Source organism: Artemia sp. Qi Xiang Cuo, chromosome 17, assembly GCF_049724085.1.
Source record: "Artemia sp. Qi Xiang Cuo chromosome 17, ASM4972408v1, whole genome shotgun sequence".
Classification (NCBI taxonomy): Eukaryota; Metazoa; Arthropoda; class Branchiopoda; order Anostraca; family Artemiidae; genus Artemia; species Artemia sp. Qi Xiang Cuo.
In genome coordinates, this window is record NC_142810.1 from 34,245,541 (window position 1) to 34,265,900 (window position 20,360).

General features: G+C 36.6%; 1 protein-coding gene across 1 annotated transcript in view; it reads left to right on the forward strand.

The window, feature by feature from the left end:
- Nucleotides 1-5,805: 5,805 nt before the first annotated feature.
- Nucleotides 5,806-20,360, forward strand: part of LOC148942133 (uncharacterized) — a 195,018-nt gene continuing 180,463 nt past the window's right edge. The window contains exon 1 of the mRNA XM_089103237.1: nucleotides 5,806-6,728. Within this exon, the coding sequence (XP_088959363.1) occupies nucleotides 5,975-6,728 (754 nt within the window). The 5' untranslated portion in view covers nucleotides 5,806-5,974. The remainder of the gene's footprint in view (nucleotides 6,729-20,360) is intronic.

The following is a 20,360-nucleotide window of genomic DNA, read 5'->3' on the forward strand; positions in this document are numbered from 1 at the left end:
TCCAGATGTCGTGGCTATACCTACAAGCAGTTTCTCAACATTTACGTTGACTATCCTTGATTGAATGACTTCCTAGTGGAAAATATACTTTCAAGTGTTTTTAATATTGGTTTTAGTCCCCTGCGAATAAAATGTTCTAAAAAAATATGTGAAATTGTTTATTAATAAAAATAATGTATATACATGATAAAAAACGACTTTTTTACTCTTTAGATTTCATCGTCTGCTATTCATAGGTATTTGTCGAGAACAGCTAATACGGGTAGATTTTCTAAATTCACTGTATGCTGATCCTAATGTGCAGCAATGTCAGGGTCACATTTTCTACAGTACAGTGTAACTTCACTCTTATCATATCTCTTTGTATAGTCAATGATACTATTCTCATTCATTTTGTAAAATTCCCATGTTTCAATTTGCTTATTTGAAGCAATGTCACATACAGTGTCCTCAAGCAGTGAATCACATTCCGTAATAGCCAAGTGAAAATCAGTGGGCTCATAATCATAGTAGCCATTGTCTTCACATCGATGACGTAGAAACCTAATTCTCTTGTTGTTCCAACAGTTGAATCGCTGACCTGGCTCCTCCTCCCAGAACAATCTAAAGCCACGACGATACCAATCTCTTAGAAATAAACTAAAATCAAGCTTAGGATTCTTTCCAATCATACCAGGATATGTATTTTCCCACTGATTACATTTATCATAGCGGCAATTCGATCATAGGTGTCCTCTAGGATGAGAAACACACACCCCTTTCCGACAGGAATGACAGCCCTTCATTTGTACGGCAAAAGCTCTATGGAATTTACACGGGTTGCATAATCTGCATTTTCTAGCATACTCATATTTTATTGTAAAACTCTCTCATGATGACCAACTGTACAGTGTGTGATTCCATCATGAACTTGAATAGAAAACATTTTTTTTCATGTGTTGACACTCTCGTTGCCAAAATGAAACTGAGCCACTATCAAGAAATTGAGTGGGATAGAGAGAGAGAGAGGAGTAAATCATCCTTGAAAAACACCCTTCTCATGAAAAAAAGTCTTTAATTTCTAAGCTGGTGTTTAAAAGCAAATCCACAATATCATTTTGCTGTGTCGTGATTAATATGTCAATAAATTGTGTAATTGCCTTTGGACCACGACGTAAAAGATTCATGCGATAGTCTACTGATGTAGAATCAGTTTTCATTATATCAACACGCATTCCTCGAGAAAATATCGTCCTTTGAATAGATAACTCCAGAAAATCATAATCTAGAATCAAACGATTTTCGATAAACATAAGATTCCCCTTGATTCGCTCTTTTTCAAATCTATCCATTTTTTAGAGTCCTAACACTCTCACAACCAACTTCAGACTAACCAGGATTATTTCTTCTGCTCTAAAAACAAAAATATATATATATGCTAGCATACTATAGTAAGAAAAATATCTTCAATTTAAAAACACTTTTATTGAGCATAGTTACAACAATAATAATCACTGGTTCAATTTGTTTTCATCAATATATTTCCATAGTGCATCTAATGCACCTTGTAGTCTATTTATATGCACAATGCTCTGTTTCGCAGCAAAGCATAATTGCTCCTCCAGTTTAAATTTGCTCAATGATATTACGTATCTAGTATACATATCGTCCCATTCAAGGCTTAGTCTACATCCTCGTGTTATTTCCACAGCCACGTTTGGTATTCTCGCCCTTGTATCATTGCTGTTACCTGCTCCACCATCAAGCTCCAATAGTGTAACTGTTCCACTCTTTTTCTTTACTAATATCGTCTCAAATAAACTATTCTCTCTGAATTCAATTCTCTTACTCATATGAACTACAATGAAAATCACTCCTTATATTTGAATCCGATTACTAATCAAGTTACCGTATATGGAGTAGCCTCCGCTCTCCCTGATTGGTCCCAAAAAGTGGGTGTTGGCGCAGAAACCCGTCTGGTTGCAGTACAAAATCTCGTCCCTGGTTCCAAATATAACATATTTGCTCGTTTTATAGGTTCTTAATATAGAGGGATTGGTCGCTTTATACCATCTATCGTGATATCGCGTACATATCCATGCCCCTGGGCTTGTAGGTATCCTTGTCCCCGTCGCGCCTTTATATAAGTCACTATTTACAACTTAATCTAAGATTATTGAGGTGAAACTGTCAAGGAATATTGGGGCAGATGTTGAACTAAATCAAAACGATCTTTGAGCATGTAGATTTTCAAGAAGAGGACAAAACAGTGACTCCAGAACCGCTCGTACTATAAAGTTAGACCTTGAAGGGTAAATTTTGACCGATTTTTAACTCGCCAGAAGGCACTATGTGCATAAAATTAATATTACCACTACAGTTACTGTAACTAATGACGCTAAGGGCATAAAGGTGAAACTTTTTGGGATGTTTAGGGGGAGTTTCAATTAGACGCAAAAACTAGATGCATACAGGTTTTCAAAAGATCATATAAGCAATATCATAGGCAATGCCGCTCCTTAATAGCTAGAAATATGGTTGAAACGTTTAAATGCGCTAATACAATTGGAAATTAAAGTTCTAGTGTCCTTTTTAAGAGTCAAAAGGGATTGGAGGGCAAGCAGCCTTCCTCCCAAGCCCATTCATTTTCAGGCACATCAGAATTTTGAGACAGCCATTGTGTTCAGCATATTAGAACGGTCCAGTAACTATGTTTCTAAGGACATTGGGTAGGTTCAGCCCCAACAATTATGTTATTTGTCTATTATCTTTACAACTAAATGTTGCTTTAAAACTAAATCAAAAGGCATTTTGTATGGTTGCCAATAAGACACCTCAACAATATATCGAGAACGATTGGGGGTCTTAGATTGAAACTTTCAGGGCTACTACTACTACTACTACTTCTGCTCTTACAATGTAAATAAACCAAAACAGGGTAAGTGCATCCAGTTTGTTAAGGAACATATATACATTTTAAGAATAGTATTTAATTTTAATTTTCAGGTCAACTTGAGAAAGAATAAAATTTAATGAAATAATTGTATTTCTGTCGGAATTCAAAATTGTTGAACAAGTTTCTCTAACATACAAATAGCAAGCCAAACTATGAATTCTTATAGAAAAACCCAAAAAGATATAAAATATTATTTTTCCCATGGAAAAGACCATGTCAATAAAAAACAAACAGAAATTAATCTAAAAACTGTTTCCACAAAACAAGTTTTTCAAAGAAAAGTAAACACCTTTATTAAACCAAAAATGAACTGAAATAAAGTCGAATAATCTTCCAATGGTAAAACTACCACAAACCACCATCAATAAATAAATGAATAAAAAAACGAACAGAAATTACAGTATATAACCGATTCAAACTTAATACGATCAAGAATTAACATGAATAGGGCTGACAACCTCCAAGCTTTCTCAAGACCTAAACATAATTTGTACTCTACTGAAAACAAGATACATTTCCAGTGTTTGCACTTTTTTACTTTAGGAATTAAAAAATTATCAAAACTTTAAGGAATACTCGTCAGAGTATGTATATTTAGCTGACAATCCACGGTTTTTTTTCAGTAAAGTGCAAATTATTTTTGGGTCTTAAGAAGGCATGGAGGTTGTCAGTCCTACTTATATTAATTTTTGCCTGTGTTTAGTGTGACTCGGTTATTTAATGTACTTTCTTTTCATTTTGGATTTCATTTAATTATTGATGGTGAATTGTGGTAATTTTACGCTTTGAAGATTCTTTGACCCTATTTGTGCTCATTTTTTGGTTTATTGGAGCTCTTTACTTTTCTTTGAAAAACTTGTTTTGTTGACAAAAGTTTTTTAAATTAATATCATTGAATGGTATTGTTTTACAATACTTTCTGTCTTGTCTTTGATGGGTAGTAAAACTTTGACGGGTAGTAAAGAGGCAAGCATTTTTCCAAGGTAATAAAAAAGTATGTCAAGTAAAGTGAAAGTATATAGCATTAAACAAAATAAAGTAATTACTAAAAATACAACAAACAAATACCTACTTGTAAAAAATACGACTTAAACTCCTACTCCCATTCAGTTCTACTGAGCCAAGTGTTGGATGGAGATTATTGACTGATATTTATATTTTCGAGCTTGATTATCAAACATCGAATTATTTAATGCCTTCAGATTCTGTAATTAAAAAACGTAAAGCATTTTCAAAGTAGTTTTCCCAAAATAAAGTATTTAAACCAAGATTAAGAAAATCATAGAAAAATTTTTAGCGCTTGGCATTATTTGGAAGGGCTGTAAGCGTTGAACGTTACTGAGAAATATTGATATTTTCAAATTTAATTTGAATATACCAAAAAAAACAATATATTGGACTAATTTAGGCTTCATAACTATTTAAAATTAAAGCTTGTTCAAAGTAATAATTAGATCAACACGATAACTTTCTGGTAAAACAAAATAAATAAGAAAATAATAATAACAAAAAAAAATGTATCATTTCAGAGGGAAAGTACTAAAATAAACACTTCTTATTATAGTCGCTTCAGATATCGCCTCGTCGAGATTACTCCCTTTTTAAGTTATTTTTCTTCTTTTTTCTATAACTATAGGAACTATCTAAGGTGCTAATAACTTGAGTTGCTGAACTTAAAATTTAAAATAAATACATATTTGAAATCACCATGAAAACTCGATTCTCTGATTTAAATCTTACCAATATTTTGGCTCTTATGCTATCGCTATTGAGAAGGATCACTATTTGTTACTTACCGTTTATTACTATGAAGCATTTTTTTTTTTTACTCTAACCAAATCATTCAGGAAAATATTTTGGAAAATTGAAAGGGGTCATTCAGTCACAAATTTAAGCTTATATTGCCCCCTTTTAGGGTCAAATCCTATTGGCAGGTAGTCGATCATGAACTGATAATTTTTTCCATTGTTTTTCCCTACTCTCTTTGCTTTGGCTTCTTCATAATTACTTTATAGTCTGGATCTCCAGGGAGAGTCATAGCCTCTCTGCCGCTTTTTGCGGGTGGTCATATTGAGATGACTTCTGTGCTTCTGTGGATGAAAGATGATAGATTGCCGAAGATTGTCCTTGTCGGGCCACAGTGTAGGGTCAAGCTAAAAGAGAGTCACCCTCGAATGAGGGGGATGTCTTAAGGAAGCACTTAAGGTAAATGGGAACTTCACAGCAGGATATAAAGAGAAAGGCTTTGAATAGATTGGTATGGAGGAAGAATATACGTATCTGTGTTGGACTCAGGTGGCGTAATGGTGCAGTGAGTTGTTAGTAGTAGTATATAGCCAAGCTTCAGTAGTAGAGTCACTTTGTGGTCATTTTTGCAGTACTGAACTGTAAGTTATTTACAGCGGTCCGAGAATAAACTCAGTTGAAAGAAATTAAGGTAAGAAAATAAATGAGCATAAGAAAAACACCACTATAAAAATATCTATTTGGGAGTTTTGCCTCAATTGACCGCAAGTTTTGTAAATCTGTGATTCTATTGATTTTTTTTTTAAGTAAAAAGGGCAAAAGCCTTAGTAAGTAAAAACTAAAAGACATATCTACCCATATGGATGTCTATAACTTCTTGCTTTTCCCTTTATATTTTGAAGCTGAAGAATGCACTTTCCGCAAGATTAGCTAATTTTAATATTTAGTTCCGGAGTAAAATTCTATATCTTTTGCCAGAACTAAAGTACACTTTTTCTCTCATCATAATTTGTTTATAATGATGCGCACCTTTGCCTAACTCCTCTTTGAAATTCCCAAGAAACACCAATGGAGCTCTTACTGTTTAGTATTGTTCTTGAGAAGCTCAGGAATGTTCCCTTTCCCAGGAAATGTCTTATTCATCGATGTGCAAAACCTTAGATGGATTATATATTTCATTCATTTTTGTAGTGATTTATAAATTTATGCAAAAAATGTATAAATAGATTAAAGACAAATAAAACATTTTTGGTATTATTTAATGATGGTGAATGTGTTTTAAGTAACATCACGATGAATAATAAGGTAAAAAGTGCACCGAGTGTATTTATTGGCCGAAGTGTATCCTTCGGAAAAGATGATAGCACACATCGAGTACCAAGCTATAGGAGTGTCCACTCAAATACTGATGACTGGCTCGGGATTGATTTACTAGTTGTTCCTCCTGATAAATCTGTGACTATTGACATAGAGTCTATTGAAGATGATTTCACTAAACTTGCTCGTACAAGGAGTAGACTTGACCTTCAAATATCTTCTAACGGAGATTGTGAACAAGAAAATAACGACACGATTCCAGAAGTTGTTGTTCAGTCCCCAGATCTCTTAATTGTTGACTCTCCAACGGTTGAACTGAGCTTCACAAAATTTGCCCGCAGACGAAGTTTATTAGGAAGTGAAGCAATAAAGTTGAGAAGTGTTTGTGAAGCAGAAATTCATCCGGAACTTTTGGAAAGTGCAGTGGCAGAGTCAACCTTTAGTATATTAACGAGAAGGAGAAGTTTGCTAAATAATGATCTTGATACTTCCCAATGTCCCTCTAGAGATCCTAGTGTTGAAAGATGTGTCGATTTAAGTAGTTTTCAAGGTCTCAGAAATAGCATTCCAAGGGAGGATAGACGAGTAAGCATAATTAGTCAAATGGATGATAGGACCGATAATCAAGAAAATGAAGAAGATCAGCTACCATATCCAGGATTTTTAGAAACAGTTATGCAAATGGATCAATTAACTGCGCCTAGATCCTGGTGCCTGCGACTTATCACAAATCCATATCCTTTTATACAGCTAAGTTTTTACAATTTTAGAAAAAGTATTTAAGTTTATTTCTTAGGCTCCATTTTCTTTTTCTTTAAAGAGAATTCTAGTGCTTCTCATGGGAATGGAACTTGGTTTTTAATATGGAACAGAACTATGGTAAAATTTTGAATTGGCCCCGCTAAATAATCAAATTTCCTATTTCCTTGTTTCCTGGGAATTCCTAATTTCCTAAGCCATGTGTAGCTTTTTCTTAAGGAATTTAGGTAAACATTTAGTCAATAGTACGTTTTCTGAACAGAATAAGAAATTTAAAAAGGAAAGCAACCTTTGTTTTCTTAATGTCCAATGCCCAGGTCACAGTACAGTCACATTAGTCGAAAAAATTAATATTACGTATGAGTTATATCTAAATAATGCCACAGTAACAGTAACGCAAATGCTAATATTGGTTTTTCAAATCAAGTTTTTAAAACCTACATTTTGCGTTCATTTGGATTCTTCCGAGACATTCTTCAGCAAATTACATTTTCAGTTTTTAGCAACATATTGTTTCTTTTTAATGTATTAAAGGCCATACACGCGTGCACTAAGTGTGCACTTAGTCTAGACTAGCCACAATCCATTGGTAAGCTGAAACAAATTCTGAAAGAAGAAAGGTGGGGGAGGGGGAAAAGGTACGGCAAAACGCACCAGCTTTTCCTCTGATTTCAAACCGAAACTTTTCAAGATTGTAGTTACCTATAAAGGTTAATTTGCATAAGAATGTAACAATGGAAGAACAGATTAACAAGCGTGGGATATAATTTTAACTAATAGAATGAGGGGATACCCGGAAAAAGTAATTTTATATCTATGAAATAGAATGGTTAAGTAGTGAGTTGATTCCTGTCTTGGATAATCTTATATTCAATATTTTTACACCCTCCCTGACATGATAATTTAGGTTAATTTCAAGGCAAAAGAAAATAATTTCCACAAATGGGATATATTGTATAGCTGGTTATAAAAAGCCTGGGTAAAGGCTAAATAAGATAAATTGAGGTCGGATGCAATTCTAAGCTTATCAATCAATTTAAAAGTTTCGAAAAATCTTATTCTGGTATCTTGCAGTTTCAACAACATGCTTTTACATGGCAGTTCATGATGTCTCTTGGTATTTGGGTCTATTATCTTGGCAATAATGTAAACCTAATTTAGAACGGATTCAAGGCATAAATCATAAAAGTTGCTTTCATTTCCCACTTGCAACAGATTTGAGCTGCAATCTATACTTTTATCTTAAAGTTTAGTAAAAAAAATAACGCAAATTGAAGCTGAAATCAGACAAATAAAAACAGAAGACAACATTAAACACTTTCACTTAAACCTATATGAAATATCCTAATCGCTCCAAGGACAAAAGCAACTTCTATTTGTCACAAAAATAACAATAAGCGACTGAAAAACAGCATTTATGTCAAATTAGAAAATTTAATCAACATTGCTTTATTGTCTATGGTTTTTACGTGATGGCCTTTTGAAGTTTTTTGTCGGAAAGCGTAGGAATGTTGGGAAAATTTTACCGAAAAAAATGAAAAAAAGACTCAGCCTTAAAAACGTAAACACAGTGGGAGTCCTTCTGCTACACCTTAGTTGAAAAGTAGAAATTCAGAAGAATATAAAATGTTGGAACACTTGAAAACACAGAAAATATTCTAATCCCTTCCGAATCATTAGAGCAAATATCTTCTCCGTTTGACGAATACAGTTGGCTTCAAAATCATATCTCTCCTCCAAAATGGAGCATCAGTAAAAGGCTTAGTAATAAGTTAGAGTAGGAGTTAAAAGAAACTCGAAATCAAAACAAAATACTGTTTGATAGCGTATTCAGCACTTTTATTTTAGGATTTAGCTAGTGTAGTTACTTGTTCATGAGTGCTTAGTTTCTCATATTTTTATGAATCATCTGTTTGATGGCATTTTTATTACCCGTAGAAGGAAAATATCTATACAGATTGGGCCTTTAAGATAGACCTTGCATTTCAGATAGGCATTTAAGATAGAAAAAAAAATAAATGAAACCCAAAACGAACAGAAATTACAATAAATAACCGAGTCAAACTCAAAACGAGCAGAAATTAACATGAGTAGGGCTCAAAACCCCTATGCTATCACAAGGCCAGAACATAACTTGCACTTTACTGAAAAAATATAAATTTTTTAACTTTTATAACTTTAATAAATCAAATAATATTAACATGTTGATTAATAGATATCAGTATATGCATATTAATCTGACAATGCACAATCCTTTGTATTTTTTTCAGTAAAGTGTAAATTATGTCCTGGCCTTGGGAAGGCATAGGGTTTTGAGCCCGACTCATGTTCATTTCTGCTCGTTTTGAGTTTGACTCGGTTATTTATTGTATTTTCAGTTCGTTTTGGGTTTCATTTATTTATCGATGCTGATTTGTGAAGTTTCATGCTTGGTAGATTATTTGATTTTATCTTTGCTCATTTTTGTTTAATGGAGTTCTTTACTTTTCTTTGAAAAACTTATTTTTTGGAAAAAGTTTTTTAATTTAATTTCTGGTCGTTTTATATTGACACAATCTTTTCAGGGAAAAGAAAATAATAATTTAATTTTTTTCGTTTTTTTAAGACTTTATAGCTTGGCCCTGCGATTTGTATGCTGGCGAAAATTTTTCAGCAATTTTTAACAACACACACCCTTTTAAAAATCTGGACACAAATAGTAGCGTTTAATTTAGTTTCATACCTCCGCTAGTTTACCTGAAATAGAAAACTTGATACCATTCGCAAAAAAATCTGTTTACTTTCTTTGATAGCTTGGATACACTTACGTTATTTTGATTTGGTTAAATTTTAAGAGTAGAAGTAGCGCAGAAAGTTTTAATAAAATACCCTCAGTCGTTCTTGGGATACTGCTGAGATGCCGTATTGGGAATTGGCATTAAAACAAGTGAATTTTGATTTAATCTTAAGGCAACATTTAGTTTTTAAACATAATGGACAAATGGGAGAGCGGGCGTGGGAGGGGGACTAGTTGCCCTCCAATTATTTTCAACTATAAAAAGGGCACTAGCCCTTTCTATTTTTAATCGAATGAGCCCTTTTCGAAGCTTCTACAACTCCTAGGATACGAAGTGCCCTGGTCTAAACAAACAAAAAATAATAAATTGTACCCACATCGCTCTTTACTATAAAAATGTCAAGCCTTCCAATCACTTTCGACTATTAAAAGGCGCACTAGCCCTTTCAACTTCCAATCGAATGAGCCCTTTTTGAGTTTCTACGTCAACACTTTCTATAAACACCTTATATGTCCCCAGTGTATAAATTACAACCCTTGCCCTGAGGGCTGTGAGGGGGTTGTCATCCTCAAAGACCTAATTTCCAGAACTTTCAACTACGTTGAACAAAATATCCATCTCAAAATTTTTATTGGATGTGTTTGGGGAAATGGTGAACGTGAGAGGGGGTTTAGTTGCTCTCCATTCACTTTCGACTATTAAAAAGGGCACTAGCCATCGCAATTTCCAATTGAATGAGCCCTTTTCGAAGTTTCTACAACAACTCCTTTGATCCGAAGTGTCCTGGTATGGAAAAAAAAATAATTCAATACGAAGTCCCCAAAAATGTTTGCGGGAAGGGTGGGCGTAAGAGGGGGGTTTGTTGCCTTCCAATTACTTTCAACTATTAAAAACGGCACTAGCCCTTTGAATTTCCAATCAAATGGGCCCTTTTTCAAGTTTTTACGACAACGCTTTCTATAAAAGCCTTATATGCCCCCACGGCATAACTTACAACCCTTGCTCTGAAGACTGTGGAGGGAGTGTCCAGCTCAAAGATATAATTTCAGGGTCTTTCAATTGCGTTGAACATAATCTCAAGATTTTGACTTGATGTGTTTGGAGAAATGATGGGAATGGAAGGGGTGTTAGTTGCCCTCCAATCACTTTCGACCATTAAAATGGGTACTAGCCATTTCAATTTCCAATCTAATGAGCCCTTTTTGAAGTTTCTATGTCAACGCTTTCTATAAAAACCTTATATGCCCCCAGGGCATAATTTACAACCCTTGCTCTGAGGGCTGGGGGGAGGGATTTGTCATCTTCAAAGACCTAGTTTCCAGAACTTTCTACTAGGTGAGCAAAATGATTATCTCAAACTTTTGATTTGATGTGTATGGGGAAAAGGTGGGCGTGAGAGGGGGGTTAGTTGCCTTCCAATTACTTTCGACTATTAAAAAGGGCACTAGTCCTTTGAATTTCCAATCGAATGAGCCTTTTTGAAGATTTTGCGACAACGCTTTCTATAAAAATTTTATATGCCCCCAGGGCATAACTTACAACCCTTGCCCTTAGGGCTATGGGGGAGTGTCCTCCTCAAAAACATAATTTTTATCTAGAAATGAACTATGCTGAACAAAATGACTATTTCAAAATTTTGATTGGATGTGTTTGGGGAAATGGTGGGCGTGGATAGGTTGTTAGTTGCCTTCCAATCACTCTCGACTATTAAAAAGGGCACAAGCCACTCCAATTTTCAATCGACTGAACCCTTTTCGAAGTTTCTAAGACAACTCCTTCGATACGAAGTGCCTTGGTCTAAAGAAAAATAAAATAAACAATATATCGTGCCAACATCGTTCTTTACTATGCAGCGCAATTGCGCTGCCTATGATCGCGATTCTAATAGGATATTTTTCTGGTTAATTAAAAAAACTTTCCAAAAAGAAGTTTTTTTAAAGAAAAGTAAAGGTCATATTAAACTTACGATAAGAAGAAATAGAAACCTACAATAAATCAAACTTAAAGCGACCAGAAATTACTTTTAACGAATAAATGAAACCCAAAACAAACAAAAGGAGCTAAAACCCAAACTCTTATTTATCGTGATTTTTTTCGTTTCAAGCTTGATTTGCATATCCGATTTAAGTTTACACTCGTTTTAAGACTGATGTATTCATTTATATTAGTAACTATTGTATGTTTCATTGCTATGATTATTTATTTAGTTTCTGTTTGTTTTGGGTTTCATTTATTCTTTAATAGTAATTTCTGGTCGTTTTGTCGACAACAGAGTTTTTTTATCTGATGTTTTGACTATTTTTAACAAAATGGCTATATCAAAATTCTTATCAGATGGGTTTGTAGAATAAAGGTCGGGGGGGGGGTGTCAGTTACCCTATGATCTCTTTTGACCCTTAAAAAATGAACTGTAACTTTCAATTTCATACCAAATGAGCCTACTCTGAAGTTTATGTGAGCACCCCTTCCGTAAGAACCATATATTTCCCCAGGGCATATCTACAACGCTTGCCCCCGGGCGCTGGGGGTTTTGGTAACCCCGAAATTTGTTATCTGATGTTTGAACTTTTTTTTAAATGAAATGGCCATATCATAATTGTTATCGGATACATTTGGGGAAAAAGGGCGTGGGGGGAGCTAGTTGTCCTCCGATTGCTTTTGACTCTTAAAAAGGGTACTAAAACTTCCGATTTCCATTCGAATGAGCACCCTTCTGAAGTTTATAAGACCACCCTTTCTAAATGAAGCGCCTCTGGGGAAATACATAATAAAACATTGGAACCTTATGGCCTGTATTATAGGCAACGCTATAGCGTTGCCTCTGATAGTGTTATGTTATGTTATATATGATATATATGACAGTGTTATCTGATAGCTCCATAATGTTATCGTTTGCCTGTCAATCGTTCAAATAGAGGAAGTATTTTGATCTTGAATCTGTGACAACATCTCTCATGTTTTTATAGTTGTACAGTTGTTTTCATAAAATGATCTTATCCTTACGTTTGGAAGTCCAGCAAAGAGAAAAAATTCGGGAACGAATGGAATGCCGGAAGTTGACTATGAAAAAAAATCACAACTTTGATAATTTACACGAATTCACAGACATTTTATTAAATATTTTACTGAAGGATAAAGACGTTGGAGGCGATAAACGGTGATAGCGGCGACAATTGAGCTATTCAGGATACTAGAAGAATTAACGGAGGCGGTGAACTTTTATGAGATTTTGGCCATTTTTTACTCTCAAGTGCGGTACATTGGTACGTGATAAGATAATGACAAGGTAGAGTAATTCCTTCACAGTAATATCACCTATAAAAGTTTTAATTCTAAGAGAAAATAAATAAGAAAAGAACTTTTTTCCACTGAAAGTAAGGAGCAACATTAAAACTTAAAACGAACAGAAAATTATTACGCATATGAGGGGTTCGTCTCCTCGGCAATACCTCACTCTTTGCGCTAAAGTTCGAATTTCGTTCCAAATCCTTAAGAATGGCCTCTTAATCACAAGGGTTGTTTAATTAGAATTAATAGCTCTTTTGAAAGTATACAAAACACTTTAGCGTAAAGAGTGAAGTATTGACGAGGGGTTGTAATAATTTCGGCTCGTTTTAAGTTACAATGTTCCTCCTTATTTTCAGTTAAAAACTTGTTTTTTTTTGTTTAATTTCTGAACTTTTTTATATAATACTAGGATATCCGGCACCCTCTTCATGGAAATTTCCCTTTCCCAATGAAAAATTCGTCCATTGAAAGATCCTCCCATGTAACCCCCTCTCCCTGATCCACCCCATCAGAAAAAGTCACCTTTGAAAACGTCACCATGTCGCCATGAAAAAAATCCCCCAGTCACCATGAAAAATTCCTCCATGGAAAGATCCACCAACGTAACCCAATCCCCCCGACCCCCTCCCCCGAAAAAATTCCTCCCCTGAAAGCGTCTGTGTACTTCCCAATAACCAATACTATATGCAAACAATGGGCAAGGTTCATAACTTGCAGCTCTTCCGACGGGGACTGTGGGGTTCCTCAAAGACATAGTTATTAAATTTTTCAATAATAACTATGGAAAACAACAATAATCATTGGAAAAAAACGAGCGTGGGAGGGTGCCTAGTTGCCCTACAATTTTTCTGTCCCTTAAAAAGGGCACTAGAACTTTCAATTTCCGTTCGAGTGAGGCCTCTCGCAATAATCTAGGTGCACAGGGTTGACAATGATGACCCCTAGAAAAAAAAAATACGCATCCCTGATCTTTCTTCTGGCAAAAAAAGCAAATTCCATATTTTTGCAGATAGGAGCTTGAAATTTCTACAGTAGAATTCTTTGATATGCTGAATCTGATGCTGGGATTTTCATTAAGTTTCTATGGCTTTTAGGGATCGTTTCCCTCTTTTTTGAAAATACGACAGATTTTCCCAGGCTTGTAATTTTTGATGGGAAGATTTAATCTGATTAAACTCATATATTTGAAATCAGCATAAAAATTCAATTCTTTTGATGCATCAACTGATGTCAAAATTCTATTTTTTAGTTTCGGTTACTATTGAGCCGGGTCACTCCTTACTTACAGTTCGTTACCACGAACTGTTTGATTTGGAAGGCATACCTAAATATTTACCCCCAAAATATTTTTGGGGGTAAATATTTACCCCCAAAATATTTTTGGGGGTAAATATACCCCCAAAAATATTATCACAAGGCTAATTAAAGTTTACGAAAAAATGTTACTACTTCCCCTCGGAGTAGCCAATTCGGATGGGGGTAATTGTCCCCCCATATTTATCTTAAAATTCTAAACTAAGTTTTTGGGGTTTTAACCCTTTGATGCCTGAAGGTTCCCTCGGGAACCACAAATTTCAGAATTTTTATTATCAAAACTACAGCAGCTAGCCCCTCGGGGTTGCTATAATTGTGTGATAGTCAACGAGCTCTATTCCCGGTATTTTTCTCAGTTTATGATCGTCCGCCATTGGGTGATATAATCACGGTCAAAGTAAGTACTTTTTGTATCTTTGGATTTTTCAGAAAGGTGGGCATGTTTTTCTGTAATTGACAACGTAGTGATTTGTTCTAGAGTTTTTATTTCCCTGGCAGAGAGGAAGGTCTGACAGATCAAATGAAATGTCGTTTGCATCGATAGTGTGAAAATTAAGGGAAGGGAGGGGCCCTACGTATATTGAGTGTGATATGCTAAGATATCCCGTAACCACTGTTTTTACGGACCTATCTTATAATTTCTGATGGTTCGATCATGCTAAATAGGATCTGTAGCTCTGAGGAACCATCCAGAACAGCTTGGGGTTGCCATTGTCAATAGTAAAATACTAAACTTTCTGTAGCTAAATTACGAAATTTCCTATAGATACAATTAGTAAGATTGACTAATTTTCTCAATCAATATGTCTTTTCTATTGTTGCAATGGACAAATCTACATCCAATGCACCAAAAACAGCGGGAGATGAGTACTCTACAATTATGAAGAAACTACGTTCACGCCCAATTTCATTGGCAAAAGCTTTGAATTTTGTTCTTTGTCCAGATGATACTTATGACCTGGGAGACCTGCCAAGTGAAGATTAAGACCCATCTTATCCACAGTATGTTCCTCCTGACCAAGTTTTAGAAGAACTGCTCGAAGCTGAAATAGAAACCGGCCGAATTGAGGCCAATGAGTGTGACAGTCAGGATGAGTCTCAAGCTAATGAAAGTGAAGAAACCCAATCACAACAATCCCCAAGTATTCCTACTTCCAAACCAATGAGACGATGAGACATTGCTTGGAGGAAAGTAGATTTTATCCCACCAGACACTCTGTGGAAGGGTGAGCTTTGTGTCGACCAAGAAATGAGCAGCAAGACCCCATTGGAATATGTCAGGTTGTTTTTCGATTAAGAAGTAGTAAGCCACATACGCGATCAGAGGAAAATATATGTAATTCAGAAAGATAGCAAGCAGTTAGGCGTTTCTTCGGCTGACATTGAGCGTTTCCTGAGTAGAATGCTATCTTATACTCCGAGACGAACACATGTGCTGCCATCTACAATTTAGTTTAATGCTGACGGGACATAATTTATTCAAAGATTCTCGATCGAGTATAATGTGGGTGTGTCAAGGTCAATCGATCTATTGTTGTTTGGCCACGTGCGAATGGCATGAGGGGTGATTTACATAATCGATGGGAGAATTATTGATTCACGAGCGTGGGGAATTATGAAACAATATGGTCATAGAGTCCCTAGGGAGAAAGATTACGTAATCGCTCAATGACCTCTTTTTCCAAGATCGATATATTTGTTGTTTCTATGTGTAATAACTCGGGGGCGAAGGTTGCACATGCGCATTGAATTCTAACGGGAACAATGTTATTGATCTAGGACTCGAGGGGGAAGTGAATTTCCGTGGATTTACATAATCGCTAGGGGAAATTATTGATTCACGATGGGGGAATTATGAAACAAACATGGCTTCATTGTTGTTTGGCTAACCTAACCTGTGAACTTGATTTACATAATCGGCGGGGAAATTATTGATTCACGAAGAGGGAATTAAGAAACATTAAGGCTTCTTTAATCTGTGATTTACAAAATCGCTTGGGGAAATTATTGATTCACGATGGTGGAATTATTAAACAAACCTGGCTTCATTGTTGTTTGGTTATCTTAACCTGAGAATTTGATTTACATAATCGGCGGGGAAATTGTTGATTCACGATGAGGGAATTAAGAAACATTAAGGCTTCTTTAATCTTAGGTCTGAGGGATAAACATTCTTTAGGACAGAGAAAAAAATTAATATTCTATTTTTAAATAGGGCTTCATTGATCTTTAGTGTCAGGAATCATAATTGCCATCACATGTTATCTTGGAATTATGTGGGAGTCTAAAGAGATAGAAATTCTATTTTTAAATACGGCTTCACGGAGCTTTAAGTCGGAGAGATAAATTGATATTCTAACGAAACCCTTATAGTTTAGCTAGGAAAATTTATGAGATGAAGAGATTAACATAGGAAAGGGTTTCCTAGAAATTTGAAATGCGTTAGCGCAGAGATGTCAAACAAAAGGAACACGCTGAAATTACGTTTAGGGATTATTTGGGTGAAACCATTTTATCCATTTTATGGGATTATTTTGGCGAAACAGTTTGAGCCATTTGAAAGAAGATTTTAAGAAAGGTTTTAGAAGAGAATTTGAGGGTGAAACTCTGTGGTCGTTATAATACACAAGTTCCATTTGAACAGTGTTGTGAGGTCCTCTACCCCAACCCCAAAGGGTTCCGATCCCCCACCCCAACCCCGAAGGAAGCCCCCCGGTACTCAAAGGTCCCCCAAGCTCCCAAAGAGCCCCAGCCCCCCAAACGCCCTCCTCAGACCCTCAAAGGCCCTCCTCTGGTCCTCAAAGGGCCCCCCGGACCCCCAAAGGGCCCCCCGGACCACAGAGGCCCTCCCCCCGGTCCTCAATGTTCCCCCGGGTTCCCAAAGAGCCACCGGCGCCCCCAAAGGCCCACCCAGACCCCCAAAGGCCATCCCCGGGCCCCCCAAAGGACCTTCGAGCTCCCAAAGGACCAACGGGGTCCCAAAGGCCCTACCCCGGCCCCAAAGGTCTCCCAAGGTCCCAAAGAGCCCCAGCCCCCCAAACGCCCTCCTCAGACCCTCAAAGGACATCCCCGGGCCCCCCCCCCCCCAAAGGCCCATTGAGCTCCCAAAGGACCAACGGGTCCCAAAGGCCCTCCACCGGTCCCCAAATGTCCCCCAGGCACCCAAAGGCCCTCCCTGTGCCACAAAGGCCCCCCACGCTCCCACAGGGCCACCGGCGCCCCCACAGGCCCACCCAGGCCCCCAAAGGACACCCTCGGGCCCCCCAAAGGCCCATCGATCTCCCAAAGGACCAACGGACCCCCAAAGGCCCTCCCCCCGCCCCCAAATGTCCCTCCGGACCCCCAAAGGCCCTCCCTGTGCCCCAAAGGCCCACCGGTCCCCAAATGTCCCTCCGGACCCCCAAAGGCCCTCCCTGTGCCCCCCCCCCCATGCACCCGTCGTTCGGTGATGGGTGTTGTCTGAAACCTATGATTTGGGATGTGTAGTTTGCTACTTCAGGCTTTTCTGAGCTAAGGTTTCATAGTATTTACTAGGTGAATGTTGTCTGAAACCAATAGTTTGGGATGTGTAGTTTGCTATTTTTGACTTTTCTGAGCTAGGTTTCTTAGTCTTTCATTGGTGTATGTTGACTGAAACCGATGATTTGGGATATGTAGTTTGCTATTTTTGACTTTTCTGGGCTGGATTTCTTAGTCTTTCATAGGTGTGTGTTGTCTGAGACCTATGATTTGGGATGGGTGGATTGCTACTTTTGACTTTTCTGAGCTGGATTTCTTAGCCTTTCATAGGTGTTTGTTGTCTGAAAGCTATAGTTTGGGATGACTAGTTTGCTATTTTTGACTTTTCTGAGCTAGGTTTCTTAGGCATTCATAGGTGAGTGTTGTCTGAAACCTATGATTTGGGATATGTAATTTGCTATTTCTGACTTTTCATAACCGGATTTCTTAGTCTTTCGTAGGTGTGTGGTGTCTGAAACCTATGATTTAGGATGTGTGGGTTGCTATTTTCTGAGATTTCTGAACTGGATTTCTTATCCATTCGTAGGTGTGTGTTGACTGAAACCTATGATTTGGGATGGTTAATTTTCTATTTTTGACTTTTCTGAGCTGGATTTCTTAGCCATTCGTAGGTGTGCGTTGACTGAAGCCTATGATTTAGGAGGTGTAGTTTGCTTTTTGGACATTTCAGAGCTAGGATTCTTAGTCACTCATAGGTGTTTGTTGTCTGAAACTTCGAGTTTGGGATGAGTAGTTGGCTATTTCAGACTTTTCTGAGCTAAGCTTTCTTAGTATTTCGTAGATGAATGCTGTCTGAAACCTATATTTTGGGATATGTAAATTACTATTTCAGGCTTTTCTGAGTTGGATTTCTTAGTCTTTCATAGGCGTGTGGTGTCTGAAACCTATGATTTGGGAATGCTTAATTTGCTATTTTAGACTTTTCTGAGCTAGGTTTCTTAGCCTTTCATAGGTATGTGTTGTCAGAACATTATGATTTGGGATTTGTAGTTTGCTATTTAAGGCTTTTCTTAGCTAAGTTTTTCTAGTATTTCTTAGGTGAATGTTGTCTGAAACCAATAGTTTGGGATGAGTAGTTTGCTATTTTGACTTTTCTGAGCTAGGTTTCTTAGTCTTTCGTTGGTGTGTGTTGACTGAAACCTATGATTTGGGATATGTAGATTGCTATTTTTGGCTTTTCTGAGCTTGTTCTCTGTTTCTTTAAGTGGTGTGTGGGGTATGAAACGTATGATTTGGGTTGGTGTGATTGCTACTTTTGACTGTTGTGATCAGGATTTATTTGTATTTTATATGTAGGTGTTGTATGAAAACGAGATTTTTTGACGACTAGGTTTCTAGGTTTGAATATTATGAAATATGTTTATTATAAATTAATATGTGTGTATTGTCTGAAACCTATGATTTGGGATATGTAATTTGCTATTTTTGACCTTTCATAAACGGATTTCTTAGTCTTTCATAGGTGTGAGGTGTCTGAAACCTATGATTTGGGGTGTGTGGGTTGCTATTTTTTGACTTTTCTGAGCAGGAGTTCTTAGACATTAGTAGGTGTGTGTTGACTGAAACCTATGATTTGGGATGGTTAATTTTCTATTTTTGACTTTTCTGAGCTAGATTTCTTAGCCTTTCATAGGTGTGTCCTTTCAGAAAATTATTATTTGGGAGGTATAGTTTGCTTTTTGGACTTTTCAGAGCTAGGATTCTTAGTCACTCATAGGTGTTTGTTGTCTGAAACTTCGAGTTAAGGGATGAGTACTTGGCTATTTCAGACTTTTCTAAGCTAAGGTTTCTTAGTATTTCGTAGGTGAATGCTGTCTGAAACTTATGATTTGGTATATGTAAATTACTATTTCGGGCTTTTCTTAGTTGGATTTCTTAGTCTTTCATAGGTGTGCGTTGTCTGAATCCTTGGATTTGGGGTGTGTTGATTTCTACTTTTGTCTTTTCTGAGCTTAATTTCTTAGCCTTTCATAGTTGTTTGTTGTCTGAAACATATAGTTTGGGATGACTAGTTTGCTATTTTTGACTTTTCTGAGATAGGTTTCTTAGCTGTTCATAGGTGAATGTTGTCTGAAACCTCTGATTTGGGGTATGTAAATTACTATTTCGGGCTTTTATAAGCTAGATTTCTGAGTCTTTCGTTGGTGTGTGTTGTCTGAAACATATGATTTGGGATGGATGGATTTCTACTATTAACTTTTCTGAGCTAAATTTCTTAGTCTTTCGTTGGTGTGTGTTGTCCGAAACCTATAGTTTGGGATGACTAGTTTGCTATTTTTGACTTTTCTGAGCTAGATTTCTTAGCCTTTCATAGGTGTGTCCTTTCAGAAACCTATGATTTGGATTATATAGTTTGCTATTTTTGACTTTTCTGGGCTGGATTTATTAGCCTTTCATAGGTGTGTGTTGACTGAAACCTATGATTGAGATGAGTGGTTTGATATTTTTGTCTTTTCTGAGCTATTTTTCTTCACACAAAAAATTACACACACACACACACACACACACACCAAAAATTACACACACACACACGTCAAAACTAACACACACAAAAGCTTAGACACACAAAAACTTACACACACACACACACAAAAACATACACCCACACTCAAAAACTTACACCCACACGCAAAAACTTACATGCACACAAAAACTTACATGTACACAAAAACTTACACACACTAAAAATTACACACACACACAAA